The 23,485-nt window shown below is 39.6% G+C and overlaps 1 protein-coding gene across 2 annotated transcripts in view; it reads right to left on the reverse strand.

The window, feature by feature from the left end:
• SCAP (SREBF chaperone) overlaps positions 1-23,485 on the reverse strand; it is an 89,690-nt gene that overhangs the window by 1,130 nt on the left and 65,075 nt on the right. For both annotated transcript variants that reach the window (XM_031960782.1, XM_031960772.1), the window contains exons 3-21: positions 17,410-17,539; positions 13,252-13,409; positions 10,726-10,946; positions 10,453-10,558; positions 9,751-9,923; positions 9,077-9,203; positions 7,694-7,806; positions 6,066-6,160; positions 5,433-5,531; positions 4,977-5,195; positions 3,560-3,963; positions 3,049-3,240; positions 2,567-2,768; positions 2,274-2,389; positions 1,595-2,111; positions 1,143-1,228; positions 789-871; positions 432-598; positions 157-237 (exon numbers count right to left, since the gene is read on the reverse strand). In XM_031960782.1, coding sequence (XP_031816642.1) covers positions 157-237; positions 432-598; positions 789-871; positions 1,143-1,228; positions 1,595-2,111; positions 2,274-2,389; positions 2,567-2,768; positions 3,049-3,240; positions 3,560-3,963; positions 4,977-5,195; positions 5,433-5,531; positions 6,066-6,160; positions 7,694-7,806; positions 9,077-9,203; positions 9,751-9,923; positions 10,453-10,558; positions 10,726-10,946; positions 13,252-13,409; positions 17,410-17,539 — 3,289 coding nt within the window. The remainder of the gene's footprint in view (positions 1-156; positions 238-431; positions 599-788; positions 872-1,142; positions 1,229-1,594; positions 2,112-2,273; positions 2,390-2,566; positions 2,769-3,048; positions 3,241-3,559; positions 3,964-4,976; positions 5,196-5,432; positions 5,532-6,065; positions 6,161-7,693; positions 7,807-9,076; positions 9,204-9,750; positions 9,924-10,452; positions 10,559-10,725; positions 10,947-13,251; positions 13,410-17,409; positions 17,540-23,485) is intronic.

Consider the following 23,485-nt stretch of genomic DNA (forward strand, 5'->3'; position numbering starts at 1 on the left):
TAAAAGTCAGGTATGGCAGCCTCCAGCTGCTCGAGTTCTGTAAGGTGATAATTTTGTATGGCCTGCAGACGAAGAGCTAAATACCAGAAAGGCCCTGGGCAGAAAAAAGTCCCCACACCCCTTAACTCCTCCCCAGGAGGTCACAGCAACTCTCACCTGGTCAATGTACACAGCTGTGATGGCCCCTGAATGGCCCTGCAGGGTAAAGAGACAGCACGAGTCCTCCAGCCGATACACCTGAGAGATGAGGCACATCAGAGCTCAGACACACACACTGACACATACTCACACTCAGACACACACTAACACACTCTCCCTCTCCCTCTCTTTCCCTGCTCATAGCTGAAAAGGGCCTCTGGAGGTCACTTTGGCGGCTCCAGCAGAGGTTTCACCCCGTTGTCTTTCCGCCCCCGCTTCCCAAGGGCACTCACTTTCAGAGTGCGGTCCTGGCTCCCCGTCACCACACGGCCGGCAGCAGCCTTCAGGGCAGTTATGGGCTTCTGGTGAGCACACGACACCCTGTGAGTGAGGTGACATGCCACGGAGTCACTGTTGCCGTACACTGGGGACGAGGGGGCACTGCCCCGGCCTGGAGTCCCTGGGGAAAGTCAACACCAAATGAGTAGACAGCCAAAGGAGAAAGGTCAGCGTGTCCCAAGCCCACCAATAGCAGGAGAGCCAACCTAGTTCCCATCCCTGCTGGGGGCACAAAGTAAAAAAGCTGTTAGAAATCAATCTCACTTTTCATAGAATCTTTCCTTTTGATCCACCCTATCTCCCCTTTTTACCTCGAAATTGTAAATGGCTGAGGACAGTATGAGTCTCTAAGGAGAAGAAATCAAGCGACCCATTAAGCCGGGCAGCCACAATCCTGGAACAGAAGAACAGTAATCACTGCAGCCTTCAGGAGACAAGATTGTGTACATGTGCCCATGTGTACAATTACAGCTGAGAAAACTCAGACCCAGGCAGTGAATGTACAAAGGCAGAATCCACACCTAGGTTTTTAAGCTATACCATGCCCCTCCCTCATAAACGTCTTTTTCCTCTCAGAATACCCTGGGTTAAGACCCCTCCTGCCCTTGCTGCCCCTCTGACCCGAGGGCCTTCCTGCAGAACAACCTGAGGGCTCACATCCTCACCTCTTATTCAGGAACACGAGGGCCGTGATACCCGAGGAGACCTCCTCATTGCTGCAGTGCAGGGTGCCCTCGATGGCGTCCCATACCTGTAACCCAGAGGTGTGAAGGCCCCACTTAGGTCGGAGGAGCCTCACCTGACTTCCTTCCTTGCAGGACAGACCAAGGCCCATCCTGCTGACCACTATGGGGAAGAGCAGCACTTGCCCTCCTTTAACAGAAGGGGGTGGGTTTCAATGGAGCCTGACCAGAGGCCTGGATTTTCTAATGCTGTCAGAGACCCAAAGTTCCAGCCCCTTTCCCTCCTCTACTTTCCCCTTAGTGAAATGAGGTGGAAGCCTCTGGCCCCCGCCCCAGCCAATCCCCCGTGGAGATGAGGCCCTTGGTCCTCGGACTCGCTCCATCAAAGTGGTGTCCCTCCCCTCTGTCCTCAACTCCCCGCCTAACCTCCCCACCTCCAGCCTGCCGTTGCTGCGCCCAGCCACGATGAGGTTCCCCTGCAGGTCCAGACTCCAGACAGAGCTCTCCGTGTCGGGAGTCCAAGTGGGGATGGGCAACCCCTTCTCGAGATGTGAGCAGCCTTCATCCTCGGGGCCATGGAACAAAGGAACTGGGGAAGGGGGTCCTAGGACAGGTAAAGGAAGAGGGCCCAGGCCCTCCTCCCGGTATACCCGCTGCACCAATCGGCTGAAATCATAGCCAGGGGGGTCCTGTGGCCGTCTACAGCCCGCCCGGTGCCTTGGCTCAGGTTGGGAAGGTTCTAAAGGGGGAGGTTGCAGCTGCTCAGAAAAGTTGGTGTCAATGAGGCAGGTCAGGTCAGGCTGGTCACCAAAGAGTGGAGGCTGGGGGGGAGCTGGGGGGCGCCGCAGCTGGGGGTTGTCTCCAGGCTCCTCGGGGCTTCCTTTCCCCCCATCTGACAGCTGCTCCCAGCTTTCTTGGGAGTCAAACACGCCGCTACTGTCCCTTCGAAGCCTAGTAAGCAGAGAAAGGAAGGTGCGGAAGAGGAATGTATATGAGGATGGAAAAGGGATTAGAAGGAAAAGGATCTCATGCCAATGTTCCCAGCTTAGTAGAAACTGAAGAAAGAAAATAAGCCTGGGAGCCAGCAAGGGGAGAGAAAAGAAAGAACCCTACCCTTGCTTGGGGATCAGGGTGAGGCAGTCCCCAGTCTGTGCATCCCACACCCGGATCTGTCCTACAAGGCAGCAGCTCACCAGAAGCATCCCATCACTTGCTAGGCACTCGATGTCCTGAGAATGAGAAGAATCCAACTCACACAAGGGCGAGGGTACATGGTGTCCACTGACTTGGGCTGGGTTTCTCCTGGCTCACCTTGTGTGAAGGGGTGGAGGGGGGGGGCAGCAAGAGACAGGGGACCCAGGAAATAACCCCTGCAGGAACCAAACCAGCTCACTTTCAATTCTCACCATGAGATGCCCTCGAAGGACAAGGGGAATGATCTCGGTTTCAGGTGGGGAATATCCGTAGTCATCACAGGGCAGGTCCCCACGCTTTCGACGGCCATGGGAGGCCCCGTGCTGCCCATAGTTCCTGGGGCAGAGTATTCGATAGAGGCAGAAGAGCAAAAGCACCAACAAGATCCCAGAAGCCAGACCTAAAGCAGCCACCCTGGGGACAGGGCATATGGACAGCACTCAGTGGGACGACTTCACTGAAAGCCCATACCCACCCCCTGCGAGCCATTTGAGCTCCACATCCTAAAGATCAGCCTAGAAACGCAAGGGAGGCAGAAACGGGATGGGAAACGAGTGGTCAGGAACAGGCAAAGGCAGGGAAAAAAGCCCACACTCTGGACCTGGTGGGACCACATGACCAAGGGGCTTCCTCTCTCACCCACCTCTTTCTGCTCCAAAGAAACCCCAGCACAGAGTGCGGCAGTGGCCCTTACTTGTAGAGAGTGACATCTCCGTGGACCTGGGTCTTACTGAGCCCCTCAAAGGCCTTGCCCTGGTCCTCCCCCTGGGCAGTCCCGGAGCTTGGGGATTTGTGAGGCCAGTAATGTTGAGCCTCCTGTTGGTGCCAAACATCTTGTGGGTTCAGATGGAGGGTGACAGGAATCACCGGAAGCAAGCTGATGTACCTATGAGGCAGCAAGAAAGATGAAGAGGTAAAGTAAAGGGCTTTCCAAATCTCCCCCGAGAACAGCTAGCTGCCCCGCATCAGAAGGCGGCAATGGAGAAGCCAGTTCAGAGCAAGAGGGCTTGGCAAAAATCCCAAACTTCCCCCCCACGTCTCTTTCCAAGCCTCCTACAATCCACGTGCTTTTCTTGGGAAATTTAACAATGCTCACCAAGAAAAGAGAAACGCATCCTGTTCTGAGAGCAGAGTCCCAAAGCAATTTCCTAATCCTGCTGCTAGAACCTCCCCCACTCACCTCACTCTCCTCTGCTGCTTCCTACCTCTTAGCTAGAGTGATATTGTAGTAACTGAAAAGTGATGGCCAATGACGGAAGGACAGCTTCCTCCAGAGCTCTTCATCTTCTGGTCCCCACGTCACCTCTGGGGCAGGGCCTATGTCCAGCAAGCTGCTATGAGGAGCCCCCTCCAGATGGTCCTGGGGCTCCTGAACTTCAGGGGATTCCCAAGGCAGTGTCTGATTTTCTCCTAGCTTAGAAGCATCCGGTGGGAAAATAGAGAAGGTACCCTTGGGATCACCTGCAGGCAGCACCCCACCTGGCACAGACATTGGAGGCAGTCCTGCCTCTCCCAAAGGGCTCTGCTCTGTCACCTGGGCTGTTAAGTAAACGCGTAGCCCAGCAGGGTCTGTATACACTAGGATGCCAATCCAGATCACTGTGCCAACCTGCAAGAAGCAGAGATTCAATAGATTCACACTAATGTCTCAAGGCTTTCATCCTATGAATTTTGTTGGATTGATGGGAAGGGGACACCTCTCAAGTAATACACTATGTGAACTGAATGGATTATGAAGTTCAAGCTAGAACTACATCCTCCCCTCCCCTCTTTGCACCTTTAAGGCCATCTGACTTCTAACCATTTTCCCCCCAAGTTGACAATAAGCATTTGGTCTCCTCCTGTATCTCTATCCCCAAATGCCACCTAAAATGCTCAAGACCGGAGTCATATTAGAATGGGATTTCACTAGGCTTCTTCTTGACTATTTTCTCCAGCTTCCAATTCCCTTGACATTTTCCCTCTGTGCCCCCCACGCTGAAAAGTGGCCTAGAATCAGCGCTTATCCCAGTGCTGAGGATCAGAAAGTTAAAATCCCTTTCTACTTCAGAGAACAAACAACAGTAGTTCCTTTTAGACTAAACCCCATTTCCAGGAAAATGGAATTAGGAACTAGGAACCAAGTCTCAAGGTCAAAACTGTTGTCAAATTGGTCAGCCTCTCACTGATGGTCATCTAGTTAAAAGTGAGATCTCCCATACCACTAACAAACCAATTCTTTTCTCCCTTCACTATTTCTCTTAATTCTGTAACAGCTTCACATGCTTGATATAATTAGTAATCAGTCTCATTCTGTCTAAAGCAAGCAGAAGAAACTATGGTATTTAACAATTTATTCAGGGACAACAGACATCTTAGACCAGAATAGATAAGAGAACAATGAATCCATTGTTGCCATTTCCCAAATTCCCCACTGGTCTTTTCCTGGATCATGGAACCAGCCTTAAAGGACCACATCACTTTGCAATGATCATTCTAGAGGCCGTCACCTACCTTGTCTCCCTCAAAGGGAGCGCTACAAAGGAAAAAAATCAGAGGGATTCTGATACTTTAGCAAATAGGGAAGAAGCTGCTATATTTTAGACATGGGGAGAAGAATGAGGGGAGATCAGGCAGAGATACCATAATTAGTCTCTGTGCCAGCCGGGTCCGGGCCAAGAAATAGATGACACAGAGCCTCTTGGGGAGGCGCAGATTTCTAAAGGATGATGTCTGTAGGGTGATTGTGTGTGGTGTCGAGGGTCGCATGGCCAACTGCCGCTCATATCGGGGGCCCCGTCCCGTAGGCTTTGCTGGGTGCAGACAGACTTCTGGGGGCAATCGTTTATTTAGATCAGCTAGCTGCAGGTAAAGATGAAACCCGAGTTGAAAATCTGCTTCCTTTTTGTGGTACAGCCCTCAATCTTTACCACTCTAGGCAAATACCAATACCCAAGCAGTCATATACACACATTTTCCACTGTCAACAGGCCTATATATCTTCTAAGATTCCAAAATGTAGATGATAAGCTACATGGACCCTATGAACCTTGACCTGCTGGGAAGGTAAGGGGAATAAAAATTAGTCCTCTCTCCTACCTCCATCCGACGAATGTCAATAGACAGAACAGTGGTAAAGAAGAGCATCTGCAGAAAGAAGTCAGAGACAAGGCCCACCACGGCAAAGAGACAAAACTCCTGAGGATAAAGCAATATGTGATTAGCAGGTCATGATAACCCTTGCCTAGGGGTCACTCTGTCTTACAGCTATCCTCCAAACTCTCTAAATCTGTTTTATCCCCCAATCTCCTACCTTCAGATCTTCAGTTCAATAAATCAATAAACATTTATTAAGTACCTATATGTATCAGACACTCTGCCAAGCAATGGGGGATACAAAAAAAGTTCAAAGTGAAGTTTTCCTTGAAAAAAGTAGCTCTGTTTCTCCTTATGGGTACAAAAGACAGGCTAGGCTAACACAGGCCTCAAGCAACCAAGCCGCTTTTGGACTACCCAGCTTTCAAAACTCAATGTCATAATTCAAACAAGGACTATCTTGATAAGGCGAGCCTGCACCACCAAGTTCTAACTCCTCTCCAAGTAACCTCACACAGAGTTAAGAAGAGGAAAGAGTGGGAACTCTCCCAATAGGCTCAATGCTTGAGGTGGAAATGACCAAAGGCTGTGCTACTTTCCTGGAGCCAGGGGGCGAGGGCAAACACAAGCCCCTACCTGAATAGCGGGAACCAGGGTGAAATATCCAATGAGAATGATGCCCAGTTCTGTGGCCATGTTCTTCATAATGGACCAACTCTCGTTGCTTAAGCCTAGAGACAATCACATATGGTGCAGTGAAATAGAATGGAGTGGGGGATGGGAGGGCCACAAGGTCTCACTGTCACTGTGCCCTGATCACATCATTTTGTGTACCTTAGTTCCACCCTTATTTCCTGTCATTCCTGTAGCCAGCACTTGATTTTTCAAAGCACTTTAAAATAAAATTTACCATTTGGTTCTCAAAAGAACTCTGGAAAACAAATTCAAGCAGATACGTCTCACAGTTGGGGAGACTGAGGCTCATGTTAAAGAATTTGCCCTAAATTTCACAGCTCTCTAAATGTGAAAGACCCATTACAAACACTGCCCTATTCCCATCACTCTTGATGTTTCCATACCTAACCAACTAACTGACATCCATTTAGTAGACATGGCAAGGAAAAGGGTTTAGAAAGCTGGAAACTATAGGGAAGAATGTCTTCTACTTATGGGGTGGAAAGGAGGGTGAGAAGTTGTTAGAAAAGGCTTCTAAACCTGCAAATTCCCACTGTAAAACTTTAATCAAGAGTGAGCTGCCTGGGCTAGAAATCAAAGCTCACATTCCATTTTTTTTGCAGAAGGCCTTTCTGAGACCTACCAACTCCAGTGCCTTTCTTTCTGAGATTTTATTTACATGCAGCTTCTCCCATTAGAACATAAGTTCCTTGAGAGTTAGAACTGCTTTTTTCTTACTTTATATCCTTAATGCTTAGCATGATGCCTGGTACATATTAAGCACTTAGCAAATGCTTTTTGAATGACTGCTCAAAAAGTTCCAGTGTCTCCCTTATTGCCTTTGGGTCCCAATATAAATTCCTGTTTTTATGAGCTCTACAGATTCTGACTCCATTTCTCTTCTAAACAATCCTCCTTACTGATTCTCAGACATAAACCTCCATCTCCTGTTTTTCCATGCCTAAAACGCACAATCCCCTCTCACCATCATTTTTTAGAATCCCTAACTTTCTCAGCATCTCTAGCACATGGCACAGTCTAGATACTTAACAAGGCTTGCCGACTGGATTTTTCCTCTCTTCTCACCACTATATTGCCCACTGTTCTTAATAAATCAGTAGTAGCTTTCCTATGGGCCAGATTACAAACTAGAAAAAGCTAAACTGAGATTCTGGGTACAATTTGTCAGAGAAAGATAAGAGGAAGAGTCCCATCATTAGATTATGTTGATATCCCAGAGAGAATTCAGTTTTCAGAATGGAAGCTGTTCTGTGGATCAAGAGTTAGAAATCTAACCTGACCACCCACCATTTCCATGCCACATAGACCACAGCCCCTCTGGAAGTACTGCTTGTGGTTCTCAGTAAAGTTAATAGATCTGCCAGAGAAGAAAGGGCAAAGAGTGCAGTTTATGATGTCTGAGTGCTTCTCCCAGAATATAGCAATTGTGTATGCAGCAAATGTGTATGAAGGTAAACCCAATTCTCTTCACCACCAGTCTTTTCCCTTCCTCATTCTGGGACTTCATCAAGTTACAGATTCTTTCCCACAGTTCAAAAATATACAACCTTCCTCTTCAACATTGTTACCTTGGGCAATCCGCAGCTTCACTTCAAGATCTACTGGTGTTGACACAACTGACTTTGTGAGAACCAGCACATTCTCCAATCCAATTACCACCACCAGATAGGGGAAAATCTCTCTGGGGGAAGAAAAAAACACCATCAAAGAATGAATCCCTACTGCCTTGAAATAAAATGAACAACTATAGCGAATAACAATAAATACATTCCTGTCACTCAAACCTGAGATAACAACAATATCCAGCTACTGTTCCAAATCTCATTCTAAAGATAGGCTTATTATACTACTAAGTGCTTATTAACTTGATTTGCATTAGTAGAAGGAGTTTCCTTAATTTATGCTCTCTATACCAATGGAATTACAGATCCAGTCTAAAACAAAACTGAAACCTTAGAGACGTGGATAATGAGGACCCCTATATTTTCTGAAAAAGTAAATTATGCCTAAATAAAAACCCTGAATGAGTCACAGAACTAATACAATCACCTGGCATTTATAGAACTTAAAAAAAAATTGGCCAAGCATCATTTCCATTTGATCTTCACAACAATGCTGAAGATATCATGAAGAAACTAAGATTTTCCTAGATGAATGAAGTACATCAGAGCAACCCAATCTTTCTATCAAAACACACTGCCTTTCCAAGCAAGGTAAAGAGAAAAAAGAAACTAAGAATGAGATCAAAAAGAAAATTCTTTCTGGTTAGTAAAATGTGTTATTTAAGAGGCTACAGAGTTTAGGTTTCAGTCCTTTGCTGTGTGTGTGTGTGTGTGTGTGTAACACACATATATCACTATATCTTTATAGTTCTCTTTTCAGTCACACTTAGAGAAAGGAAACACAAGCTGAGCAAAGGGAACTGGAGGGAAAAAATAAAATGTAGGAATTTTGCAGAGATAAGCCTGAAAAGTTGAGACACTGAGTGAAAAGACTAATACTACTACCTTTTAAGCAAGAAGCATACTACGATGTTCTGACACTAAATAAGCCTGAAGTTTTAGGACAAACCAATGGGAAGGGTTTTCAATTACAAAATAAGATTCAAGGTAAGTTGATAAAAGAAAGGTTAAAGATTAGTGAGGAAAAGCTAATATATTATAACCAGGCATTTATTTTCTTAAAAAAAAAAAAAAAAAAAAAAAAAAAAAAAAAACTTGCTCTTATATTATCTGCTTTATAGGTTACAATTTTTAAATGATTTAAAAATTAAGAGTAAAAGCACATAGCTAAATCAAGTATCTTTTATTTTTGAGAAAAAAATTCAGCCTCATATGTTACAAAATATAACTTAAAGCAATAACAAAAGCATCAAAGGAAGCAAGGCAGACAGTAAGGTAATTACTGCACCATTTCAGGTTAAGGTGGCCAAACTAGGCCATGGAACTTACCCGCCATTAAGAGTTGGTGTCAGGCCAAAAAGTGTACAAAGTCCCACAGACATTAGCAGAGAGCTAAGAACAGTCACCACTGCTGCCAGTGCCAATCCCCATTTTGACTTCACCATATCTATCTTTCCTAAAAAGGAGAGCATACAGGGAGAGATGTCCCCTCATCTTAAAAGGGAAGACCCAAAATTTTCTATCTCTTCTCCATTCTATCTACTGTGTTCCTCTTTCATGTGACTAGCTAAGATTCCCCAAGTACTTTAATATAGAGAAAGAACCCAAGGAGACACAGGTAAAATCAATTTACTAATCAGGTGAATAAAAAGGTTAAGCAATTTTTACATGTGAACTCAGAATGCTATACTACAGAAGAGACTTCTCCAGAGAAGCAATTCTGCCCACATAAATCCCAGAATACAGTTGCTTAGAGCCACCTCTGTCCCACAGAACCATCAAAGACCATAAAATGACAAAAATGGCAAGGATACTATGCTCCTAGAACAGCCCCCTTCCCTCTACTATAGAAAAATATGAGTTCCAAAGAGGTGGTGACTTACCTAAAGATGGGCAAACATAATTTTTTCTACACCATCTATCTGTACAGTGCCTGAGAAGTGGGTTGAGAAATATTCCCAATTAACATTAAAGGGCATCCCCTAACTCCATCTCGGACCTACTTGTAGAGAAGTAAATGTAGGCAAAGAGGATGATGTAGGTGGTGACGAGGGGAATGAGCTCCGCAATGCCAATTTCTTCCTTGAAATGTACGTGCACCAGATTCTCCTCCTGAAGACTACAGTTGGGGCTAGGGTACAACAGCTTCAGGCGAGCCCGAAGACTATTCAGATATCTAGTCATAGAGATGGGAGGAGAAAGAATAGGAGACAGTTGTTCCCTTCTGCCCAAAGGGAGCCTTTGGGAGGAGAGGTGCAGTGAGGGCCTGTTTTTATTAGGGAGAGATAGTAATTCTGAATTCTGGTCCCACTTAAAAACTGTGTAATAAGCCAAGTTTGTTTCCAATATCTCCCTCCTCCACTTCTAGGTCCCCTTTTCCTCACCCTCTTCAACCCCATGTAATTGTCTAGGCCTTATTTATAACTAATTCTTTAATCAATCTCCACTAAACTATTAGCAAATAAGACCTTAGCATTACCCTTCCCAAGACTATCTGGTATTATATATAGGGAGCTCTTTAAAACTGAAAAAAACCTTCAAAACTCAAAACAATAAATCATTCGTACCATCTATAACATAAAATTTCAGGCTCAGTAACAGAAAAGGAGGAGGATATGACACCATATGCAGGTGGCTATCTACTTGAAAAATAGTCCTGTTAATCCTTGATTGACCTCTCTGATCCCAAACACTGTAGGACTTACCTGGAATGGTAATGCTGAAAGACCAGGGTAATGGTATAAGACACCATCCTCTTCCTAGTGTATAGGTTTACCCCACTATATTTTCCTGGTACCCCGAACAATAAGTCTACAGACACAAACAGAAAAGTAAACAAGTCACCAAGGATCAACATCTAGGCATCTCACAGCAAATCTGAACTCTTTGTTCTCAGACAAAAAAATATGACCCCATCCATTCTAAAGGCTACATGAAGCCCAAGAACAAAAGCAGGGCAAGGCAAAGGCTACGTGTACCTTTGAGGGTTGCGGAAGTCTGGAGGGTCTTTGGTTCATGCTGATAAATGGTTTTGATAATATCAGGGTCAGCATTGAAGCGCTCCTGATCATTTTGCCAGAAGTTTCCAGGTGACAACAGGAGGCAGCCATGCTCAGGAAGCAAATTCCTAAGTTTCTTCAGACCTGGCAGGAGATCAGTCACTTGCAGGCATACTTCTTCCAGGCTCTTGGTCCCAGAGCTACCCACGGAGAAAGTATAAGACAAGCCATTGTCCTCTACCATTATAGACCAGAGATATCACATCTATCAAATTTCATTGGGTTCCAAATGGCAGAATCTATATTGTTCTTCCCAATTCCAATATAGCTAGAGAATGGGAAAATTAATTAATAGAACATGAAATAGTAAGCTAATGTTTCCCAAACTATAAAGTATTTTTCTCTTCTATGTGAGGCAATTGGGGTTAAGTGACTTGCCCAGGGTCACACAGCTAGTAAGTATTAACTGTCTAATGCTGGGTTTTAACTCAAGTCCTCCTGACTTCAAGATTGATGCTGTCCACTGCACCACCTAGCTGCCCTTAGAGTACTTCTTTAGGAGCCATTAAGGCCCATCTAGAGTGAAAGGAGAAACAGAAAATTAATAAAGAATACAAAATAAACCTGTCTTGAATCCCTAATTATATAGGAGACTGTTTGCCAAGGCACTAAACCTAATAAGTTTAAGCTCAGAACCTTGCAATGCTTCAAAGGTCCAAAATGTGCTATTGCCAACTCAACAATCTGGCCTTCTCTTTCCCACTGGGTATAAGGAAAAGGCATAATTCCAAGGAGAAAAAAATCTAATTAAATAAATATCTATAAAAGTTTATGACACACAAGACATTATATAATATACAAAAATGACAGCAGAGACTGTATTTTGTTCATGGTGCTTACATTCTAAGCTAACATTAAAGGGCATCCCCTAACCCCATCTTGGACCTACTTGTAGAGAAGTAAATGTAGGTAAGTCATAGAATTAACAACATAGTGCAACTAGTTAAAAAAAAATTTAAAACAAAGGCAAAAATTGGAGACAAAAGACCCAAAGACAGAGGCAGCATGATGAAGTGGAAAATGCGCTGGATCTGAAGTAAAAGAACTCGTGCTCAACTCTTGATTCTACTATAATTCTATGGAACTTTACCCAATTTAAAACTCCATTCTGGTTATTAGTTTCTTTATCTGTAAGATGAGGTTAAACAAGATGATATCCCAAAGTCTTTTCCAAATAAAAATGACATAATCTTATGAATCCTGTTTCTGTTTACTACCTGAGACTTAGTAAATCATTTCCTTTCTCCAACTCTGTTTCCTCATTATAAAAGTGGGGAGTTGGATTAAATAAGTTCTTAGATCCCTTTCAGCTCTAATAGCTATGATACTATGACTAGAGATGGGAAACTCTAAATGCATTTTGTCAAAAACAAAAACAAAAAAAAAAACTGCATGTACTCATAACTTACTAGTGTGGCTTGTTCCACCTAAAAAATGGATATTTTAACTAAATAATATATTAAGAAACTAATTGAATTTTCTTTCACAGAAAAATAATGCTGTATGTCCTCTGGAGCAACAAGACTTTATGGGTCTTGAACATCTATTTAGGTTAGCAAGTAAAACAATCTAGTAGGAGGTTGTAGTAAAAAGTTTTAGCCAGTTCTGATCCCTGAAATGTCTGGCTAAACACTGAATGATAAAAAAATCAAATGAATAATTAAAAAATGAAAAACTTCCACACTTAAGGAAACCAGTATAGCCTAGAAGCAGAGAAAATTAGTCTATGAAAAAGAATATTTAATATAACTGACAGAAAAAGTTCCTGAGATCTGTGGTGGGGTTTCATAGTACAGTATCATCCTTATCACATCTTTAATCCATAGATTCAATAATTTATCAATTTTTAGGTCTTCTCATGACTCACAAGTACTATATAGAACACATTGCACACAATAAGACCCTTAAAGGAGGATATAATCTTCAAATCACAACAGAAAAAATACAAGTTCTGAACAACTATTAGTCTTTAGCAGGGATGTCAAATTTAAGACCATCAAAGCAAAAGAGTCAGGTTAAAATGTAGCTAGTATATGTTTAACAAAATAAATAAAAATACAATGCAACACAGATAAAATTAAGTTGAGGTTTATTTCTATTTGAGTTTGAAACTACTATTCTAGAAAGATTCCAAATGGATTGTTCCAATAGCTTTATGTCTCCCAAAGAGAAGAACAAACCACTTGCGAGTCTCCTACATCAAAATCAGAGTGAGCAGACATAGAATCAAAATGCAGCTGATACCATATCCCATTAAGAACTACAAGAATTCAAAGGAAAACAATCTATGAACAGGCAAGCAATTTTATAAGGTTAATATTCTTTTTGTTTCTACTAAATTGACTTAATTATAATCGGAGAAAACACTCAAGCTTAAATATGGGCAAGAAACAATTTTAGCAAACATACGGCTAAAAGACCCAGACCTCAAATGTTTTAGAATACCTGTCTCTCAGCACATGGTTTCGGATCTCTTCTACCAGCTGGAATACCTGGGACAGAGGTGAACGGAACACATCCACTGCCAGCAAATTCTTATGCCAGGGAGAAACAGTGGATTTCACAAATATTTGCTGGATATAGGCCACTGGAGCTCCCACATACTGCCAAGGACATAGAGAAGGGAGAAAGACATGAATTCAGTATATCAAGGAGTCACATAGAGTTAAATAAAATCTAACAAATTTTATTGAGTGGCTACTGAAGATAAAAGGCAATTTTTTTTTTTTAAATGATCCTTTCTTTTAAGAGTTTTTTACAAGTTAGCTGAGGAAAAAAGACACACACAGTACAGTAAGATAAACAAGACAAGGTGATGTAATTATTAAATACACAAATCAATGATCCAGACAAGTGCTAAAGGAAATTCAGAAATCTCATAGACTGATATAAGAGGAAATACCCAAAGAAAGCTTCATCATATCATATCATAGCATAATTGGCAGAGTTAAGAAATAGACTAATATAAGACAGAACATATCAGATAAGCAAATGGAAAACCAAATCAACTCAATATTACCAAGTATTATGTAAAACTATGAAAATACACTAATACTTTATAATATACTAGGATGTGAGAAGGCCTAACCCCAATCAGTACTGAAGCTTTAACCCACTCCATTCTTCCAAATCAAACTGGTCTCCCTCCTCCTTATTCAGTCTGGTGGCAGTATACTCCTGGGATTCATCAATTATGCCATTCTTTGAATGGCACTTTGAAAGGCACTTCAGTCTTACTGTAGCTCAGAACTCCTGGGCTCAGGTAATCCTCCAACTTTGGTCTCCCTTGGGAGTCAGGATTATGGAAGGATTACTCCATTTTGTAGGGTTTTTAGTGCTGAACTTTATCAAAGACTTTTTCAACATCTGTTCATGTGCTTTAGGAGAGAGTGGGATTGTTTTTAATGTGACTATTATTTTCTTGATGTTAAACCATATTTATATCTTTAGTATAAATCCAAATTGTTTATACTAAATAATTTTTTGGATTTATCACTTTAAGTTCATGTTAGAATTTTATTTAAAATTTGTGTGCTATGGAACTATGTTTAGTAATTTTGGGGACATAGTTCCATAGTGCACAAATTTTAAATAAAATATTTAATATTAGGTTTAATTTTAGGTTTAATATTAGGAAAATAATAAACATAATTAGCAATATGGAAAGAGCTACTATAAATATATATATATAGGTCCTTTCCCTTTTTCTCTCATTTCTTTGAGGGTATATAGAGGTTTACTAACTGGGTTAAATATGTACAGCAGCTCTTTCTATAGTATCCAAAAGCTAGAGATGAGGGAAGTATCCATTTACTGAGGAATGGCTAAATAAATTATGGAATAGCATTACACATTATGAAATAAAAAAAGTTTCATCACAAGGAATTATAAAAACCTCTATAAATTGCTGCAGAATAAGGTGAACAGAACCAGGACATCAACTTATTATAATGACAATATAATAAGTAAAAACATCTCTGAAAGGTCTTAGAACTCTAATTAATGAGATGATGAGAAACAGCTGGATAGTACAATGGATACAGATAGCACTAGCCCTAAAGTCAGGAGGACCCGAGTTTAAATCTGGCTTCAGACACTTAACAACACACTTACTAGCTGTTTGATCCTGGGCAAGTCACTTAATCCCAATTGCCTCAAACCCCTCTCCCCATCCCCCCAAAATGATGAAACTTAAGTCTAGAGAGCTAAAGAAGAACCATGATATTTACATCACGTCAGAGATTAATTACCACATAAGACATATCTTTTCTGGACACAGCCAATGTGGGAAATTGTTTTGCTGGCTTCTATTAATTTGCTATGAGACTCGACTCTTTTATTGAGAGGGAAAGGGTAGTGGGAGAGAGAATAAATGTTTACAACAATAAAAGTAAAATTTGTGTGCTGCCTTCCCCCCATCCCCCCAAAAAGAGTTGAGAAGCAGATCATGAATTTTTCATAGTTATGAGTAGGGAGTGAATTCAATCAAACAATGGATAAAGGTGATTAGAAAAGAAAAAAAGATAATTTTGATTATGAGGAATTTAAAAGGTCTTATATGAACAAAATCAATGCAAGTAGGATAAAAAGGAAAGTAGTAAACTGGGGGGAAAATATTTCTATGAACTATCTCTGATAAGAGGCCAATAGTCAAGATATAAACAATATAAATACAAGACTAAAAGGTATTCCAAGTAGATAAAAGTGATCAAAGAATATGGACAGATTTCAAAAAATTGCAAACAAAATGAAAGAATGCTTCAAATAATTCATAACCAAAGAAATGCAAATTGCTACAACTTTAAGATTTTATCTTACACCCAGAAAATTAGCCAGAATGATAAAATATTTTAAAAGTCAATATTGGAAAGTTTGTAGGAAGATGACCATACTAATACATTGTTTCTAGAACTCTCAATCCAAACTTTTAGGAAGTGCATTTGCAATTAAAAGGTAGGTAAAAAGATAGTGAAAAGAGCAAAAATCTCTGATCCAATAATTCTTCTCCTAGAAATACAACCCATAAAGGTAAAAGAGAAAAATCTCTGACACATCAAAAAATTTATACCATCACTTTTTAGTGATGGCAAAGAACTAGAAACAAAGATGCCTACTGACTGAGATGACTATACAAACTGTGATACAAAAATGTAATGGAATATTATCCTCCTAAATACAAAGAAATACATACTATATGAAATAACTAAAACCAGAAAACAGTAAGTGTAATGATAATTATGTAAATGTCAAGGACAATAACAAAATCAAAACTAAATGGTTTATTTTTATAAAGCTATTTTCTATATATGAAAAGAATACTCTGTAACATATTTAAAATACACTATAAGTCCTTCAAGTCTACACTCTCCAAATCTTTCCAGTTCCAAATTTTTCCTTATTTATTTTTGTTAGATCTATGCAACTTTTAGAGAGGAACAATGAGGTCTTAAAAATATATGCGTATACTAAACATTATTTAAGGGCCTCAGAATATTACAGTGTATAGAATCCAGAAAAATCTTAACAGACTAGAACATTAAGCTGACTCTACAAAACCAACAGGGTGAAGTCTTATATTTGGATACCATTTTGGTTTACGCTGACAGGCATAGTTTCTAGGAGTGAGGTCATTTTTCCACTATACTTTGTTGTCATCAGAACTTATCTCAAGTATCTCAATTCCGGACACCAATGTTTAAGAATGATATTGATAAGTTAAGAGAGGATTCAGAGAATAATGACCAGAATGGTGTCTTGGTTATATGAGAAGAAGTTAATGGAAATAAATATGCTTGACATGGAAAAAGAAAGAGTCAGGAGAAACATGATAGCTTTTGTCAGGTATCTGAAGGGCTGTCACAGAGAAAAAGCATTAGATTTGTTCTGTCTAGCTCCAGGGAGCAAAACTGGTAGAAGTTGCCAAGAGGCCAATTTAAGCAAAAAACAGGTAACCAAAGTGTGCTTTTGGGTACTCAAAAGCCCTGAGAGATCCCCCTTCTTGGAGGCCTTCAGGCAGATGGATTGCTACTTGTCACATGCACCACAGGAAGGATTCCAGTATTACATTAACTACTGCCTATCATAAAGGCATATGCCATCAGAGTCAGGTTCAAGTTTCAGCTTTCACACATAATGGCTGTGTGACCCTGAGACAAATGATTTAATCTCTTAATGCTTCAAGCAACTGAAGAGAATAAAATTACAGGGCAGTTGTTGATCTGCAATGGGAGGAGGAAAGAGTTCCCTCACCTAAATTCCCTATGCTAATGAAATCAGTCTCAAGTCACAAAGAAATTTAATAAAGAACAATATAAAAATTCAATTTGACAGTCATAAATTTGATATCAAATTAGTTAGCTTTATTAAACACTGAATATACAAATAGTTTTTAAACAAAAACTAACCAAGGAAGTTTGATATTTTCTCTCAGTAGGTTTTCCTATAGCATACATGGACATTCTAATTAATTAACTCCAAAACAGCTAGCTTTATATTTTAGGGCATCACTAAGGATTTTAGTAACAAAGATCAAATATATGATAGCTACTTTACCCTATTCCCAATCATTCATTCAGTCTTCTCCTCTATAAATCAGAGACCTACCCAGTCTGGCTGTTCGCTCTGATCTCTTTGTTCATGATCTGGGTCTGATGGTGGTGGTGAATAATCCTTCACAGCAGTAGTATATTCCACAGGTCCTGTTCCAGGCAAGGGAAGCTTCAGTAATGGATAACTAGGGAACACAAACAGGTAAAAGGGTTATTAGGCTTTCTAAAAAGTTGGTCTTTTCTCAAGCTGCTTTAGCTTCAACTAAATTCCTGTCCAGAACAGCCGAAAGAAAAGCCTCAACATTCAAATCACAGGATGTAAGACTGGAAAAAATCTTTAAAATATCCTAAGTCCAACCTCCTCATTTTAGAGCAAAGTGAAGCTCATGCCATATAGCTGCATGCAGATCCAGGCCTGAGATCCAACTCTAGGTTCTCTTTCACTGACAGACTATTGCCACTCATAATACCTAGAACCCAAAAAGTCTGCAATAATGGCAGTTTATACCCTCAGGCACTACTACCACTTGACTGAAAAGAAAGGCTAAAATGGGTGCAGATTTTCCTCTACCGTGGGTTTAGAGTAGAAGTTATCCTTGAAAAGACTAGGGAGAAATGGCCAGGACTGAAGGAAAGGGGTTCCAAAATGTCCCTGGTCTTTATAGAGTCTAATGTATAAGGGCAGCTCTTCCTATTTTATTTAACTAGGATAGTTTTACACTAATATCAAGAAACTTTCTTGACCAGTTTTTGTTTAAATAAAAAAGTGCTCACTTGGAGTCTAACTCCAAAATTGCAATAACAAATGTTAGCCATTTAAGATTTTTAACTTAAAAAGAGGCAGACAGAAATAGTATAGATCCCGGTATCAATCAATTAGCTTAAAAAAAAACAAAACACTAAAAAAGCACTCATATTAACAAAGGGCAAAATCTTTTCAACCTTCATTTTTTCATCTTCATTTTTCAGACCAAAATCCAAATAATACTTATCCTTGGGTTAACATTTAATTCAAGAAGAGACAAGATAATAGATTACAAATTTGTCAAGTTTATCCTCCAATACTTTGCTCTTCCAAAATGAGGATATTGAAAATCCCAGCAAAGGTATATTTCTAAGAAAATAAAGAGGACTGCAGATAAATAAACCAATCTAGTGGTTACTTATTCTACATATCCTATCACTACAGAGTTCTATTGGATCACTTTTTATTTTTTTATAAGTTTTTTTATTTTTCAAAATATATGTAAAGACAGTTTTCAACATTTACCCTTACAAAATCTTGTGTTCCAAATTTTTTCTTCCCTCCTCCTTCCCCTAGACATCAAGTAATCCAATATAGGTTAAATATATGCAGTTCTAAATATATTTCCATATTTGTATTAGATCAGTTTTTTAAAATCACATTTTTTTTTTTGCAATCAGCAAAAATTTATCTTCCCTTCTTCCCACTCCATTTACTCACTACAAATTGAGAATGAAAAAAATAAAATAAAATCCCTATAACAAAAATTTCTGCATGATCTAGTCCTATTTCCTCCTGCCCCTGGCAAAGTCTAATTATGTAAGCTACCTCTTTATCAGAATGTGTGTGTACATGTATTCTTTCTTCCTTAAACCACAGAAGAATGAGGTTGAAGTGTGAGTCCCCCTCCTTTTAGTTTGTATTGATGTTTACTTGTATAACTTGATTATGAGATGATTTTCCCCATACTTCCTCACTCTTAGCCCCTTTCTTAGTTTTTTCCTCTTCTCTTTGCATTCTTTCTTAAGATCATCACATTTCATCACTAATTAGTTCTCTCTAGAAATCATGGTTGGTCATTATGCTGATCAGAGTTTCTATATCTTTTAAAAATCACTTGTCACGGAATAAATTATTTTGGTCCTGTTCACTTTGCATCAGTTCCATAATATCCCATTACTTTTATATACCACAACAGGTTCAACCATCAATTTACTTGACACTCTCTCAAAAACCCCTTTTTTGCCACCTCAAAAAATTATAAATATTTGTGTACATCCTTAAAATAGAGTTTGTTTTGCTAAGGTCTAATCCTTCCTTTAATCTATTCTCCCTTTAAGTTCTCCTTCTCCTCTTTCTTTTCTACTTCTTACTGAGTGAAATGTATTTTGCCCAACTCTGTGTATATGTAGGTATCATTCCTTCCTTTAACCAATTCAATGAAAGTGAGGTGGCAAGTAGCTCATACTTCAACTGTTTGTCTAATATGTTTACTTAAACATCCTGATTACGTGAGATAATTATCCCAATACTTCCACTCCTTTACCCCTCCTAAGTGTATTCCTTGATTTGCATTCTTTTAAATTTAATCAGGACATGACAAATTCACTCCCCAACATTGTCTAATTAGATTCACTGTTTCTCCTGATGATAACAATTCTGAGAGGCTTCATCTATCATTTCCCTTTTTAAAATATAGTTTATCTTTGTTTAGTTCTTTGTGATTGTTCACTCAAGTTTACTTTGCATTTCTCTTCATTCCCATGTTCAAACTTCAAATTTCTGACAGCTCTTATCATAGGAATGCTTACAATCCTCTATTTTATTAAATTCTAAAGTTCATTCACCACCATCTCCCTTCCCCGGTAGTTATACTCAATTTTGCTAGGTAATTTATTCTTGACTGTAAGCCTATGTATGCCTTTGCTTTATATAATATCATATTCCTTGATGTCTGCTTCTTCATAATGGTGGCTGCTTAATCATATGTTCCTAACTATGGCTCTTTGATACCTGAATTCTTTCAATCTGGCAGTATTTTCTTTGACCTGGACCCTCTGATGTCCCTAGGAGTTTTCATTTTGGAGTTTTTTTTGAAGAGGTGACAAGCAGATTCTTTTTATTTTTACTTTGCCCATTGGTTCTAAAAGAAGGAGGGGATAGAGCAAGGGATACAGTGGAAAATATAGATGTCTTTTTTTAAATGTCAATGAATATTTTTTTCAAAACAGTCAATAACTGAGGCTTTGCATTTCAAAAATATCTCCAGATTCCAGCACTGGTTCGAGAGGAATTTTACAATGAACTGAATTATGGAAACTCAATGTGGATCAAAGCATAGTATTTTCACCTATTGTAAAATTCTTGCTGAACCAGTGCCCTGGCTCAAAATCATGATATACCAGTTTGTGGGTTTGGCAACTTCTAGGACGTTCAGGGCAATACTAAGATTGCCAGTGTACATGGGTGTTTGAAATGGAGAGTCTGTGTTCCTTGCTTAGTATTCTTCCTCTCGAACCAGTGCTAGAATCTAGAGACACAAAGAAAAAGATAGTCCTTACACTCAAGGAGCAGAAAGGAGCAGAAAGATAGTCCTTACACTCACTGCAGAAAAACTATAGGCTATGAAAATTAAATACAAAGTAGACACAAAATACGTACGAGAAAAAGACTAGTAACTCAGAGAATAAAAGGTCTGGAAAATTACCAGCTAGCCAGAAAACCTTCCAGTATGGGCATAATAACTAACTGTATTGTCACCTGAGAAGCAAGTCAGCAACTGCAACTTCTCAACCATGCCACTCGGTGAAAACCACTCTTGCTTTCCAATTCCCCTTTAAAAGCTTTTTTTCAGCCACTAAAAATGTCTGTTCCTTACATTGCCTAAAGAGCTATCAAACTGTGCATACCCTTTGATTCATCAGTGTCTCTACTGGGTCTGTATCCCAAAGAGATCATAAAAGAAGGAAAAGGACCCACATGTGCCAAAATATTTGTAGGTTGTTTGTTGTTGTTTTGTGCTAGTAAAGAATTGGAAACTAAGTGGATGCCCATCAAATGGAGAATGGCTGAATAAGTTATGGTATATAAATGTTATGGAATATTATTGTTCTGTAAGAAACAATCAGCAGGATAAATACAGAGAGGCCTGAAGAGACTTTTATGAACTGATGCTAAATGAAATGAGCAGAATCAGATCATCATTACAAACTGCAATAACAAGACTATATGATGATCAATTCTAATGAACGTGGCTTGTCAACAATCAGGTGATTCAGGACAATTCTAATAGACTGGTGATGGAAAGGACTGTGGAGACAATGTAGATCACAACATAGTAATTTCACCTTTTTTTGTTATTTGCTTGTCTTTTTTCTTTCTCTCTCATTTTTTTTACCCTTTTTGATCTGATTTTCTTTGTGCGGCATGACAAATGTGGAAATATGTTAACATGTTTAACATATATTGGATTGCTTGCTGTATAGAGGAGGGGGATAGTGGAAGAAAGAAAAACCTGGAACGCAGGGTTTTGCAAGGGTGAATGTTGAAAACTGTCTTTGCATGTATTTTGAAAATTAACAGCTATTATTTTAAAAATGTATACTCTTTGAAGGCAGATATGTAGTGCTTAGAAAATGCTTTATAGGGAGCAGCTAGGTGGTGCAGTAGATAGAGGGCTGGCCCTGAAGTCAGGAGGACCTGTCTTCAAATCTGGTCTCAGACACTTATTGCATCCTAGCTGTGTGATCCTGGGCAAGTCACTCAACCCCAATTGCCTCAGGAAAAAAAAAAAAAAAAAAAAAAAAAAAAAGCTTTGTCTAAGTTCAGAGAAATTCATTAAAAAACCTCATGGCATGAGGTTGATAAATGTGTTTGGCCTCAGTTCAAAAAGACCTTCAACTAAGGAGCAAGAAAATCAAAGTCTCAGCTTTTGGGCTAAAAGAAGCTCATAAAAAGGGCTATACTCAGCAATATCACAGATCTCTGAGATAAAAATTACCAGTTTCAAAATTATATACATGAGACTTACATACAAGAAAAATAGTTATATTCTATTTATAATTCTGTAAGGCAGTGATGTCAAACTCAAATAGAGATATATAAGGAGGCCTGAAGATCACACACTTACTTAGAAAACCATACATTAACATTCTGTTTTAATGTGTTTTTATGTATTTTGTTAAATATTTCCAATTACATTTAATCTGATTCACTTAGGAGTACTGCTCAGCAATACTCAGATGTCCTGTCTGCTGCTTCTGCTTTAAAGTACTCTCTCCTCAGACAACAAATTGAGTAGTACCTGAGACCTAAAAGGTTTATAAAAAGATAAATGGCTAGGTTGATAGCAGTACCAAAGGCTATATCAACTCTCTATTTTTATTAGAATTCCTACTATATAACTTTGTCTATTTATTATAGAATCATTAAATGTTAAAAAATGAAATGAGACCTCGGGGGGTGGGGGCGTTGGGGGGGGGGGGGGAATCTAACCCAACTTTCATTCTACAGGTATGAAATGATGGAGACTCAAAGGGATCTAGCTAACTTGCTCATCTGGTAAACAATACGGCTTGTACAAGAATGCAACTCTCTGGACAGATAATGAATTTAGAATTTAGAATCCTGTTCTGCTGCTTGATCAAGAAGAATGGCCTGGAGACAAGATTAAAAGAAGCTGCTGTCCTGTCACAAGGAATGTTCTTTGCTGTCACTAAGGATGTAAAATTCCCAAAACAGAAGTTAGGCACATCAGAAAATCTTACATTCCTACAAAACCACTCATGAATATCCAAGATCTTTATCATTATCTTATTATTCACAACCCAGATTAGTCTATCTACACAAACAGAATAAATAGAATAGAATTGCCCCACAGACCAACAAATTTGCATTTCAGCACAGCCTCTATAGTTATCACAAAACTAGGGAAATCACAAGCTCAGTCTTTTTTTTTTCTTTCTTTTCTTTTTCTTTCTTTTTTTTTTTTATTTAATAGCCTTTTATTTACAGGATATATACATGGGTAACTTCACAGCATTAACAATTGCCAAACCTCTTGTTCCAATTTTTCACCTCTTACCCCCCCACCCCCTCCCCTAAATGGCAGGATGACCAGTAGATGTTAAACATATTAAAATATAACTTAGATACACAATAAGTATACATGACCAAAACATTATTTTGCTGTACAAAAAGAATCAGACTCTGAATTATTGTACAATTAGCTTGTGAAGGAAATCAAAAATGCAGGTGTGCATAAATATAGGGATTGGGAATTCAATGTAATGGTTTTTTAGTCATCTCCCAGAGTTCTTTTTCTGGGTATAGCTAGTTCAGTTCATTACTGCTCCATTAGAAATGATTTGGTTGATCTCGTTGCTGA

This window comes from Sarcophilus harrisii, chromosome 1, assembly GCF_902635505.1.
Source record: "Sarcophilus harrisii chromosome 1, mSarHar1.11, whole genome shotgun sequence".
NCBI lineage: Eukaryota > Metazoa > Chordata > Mammalia > Dasyuromorphia > Dasyuridae > Sarcophilus > Sarcophilus harrisii.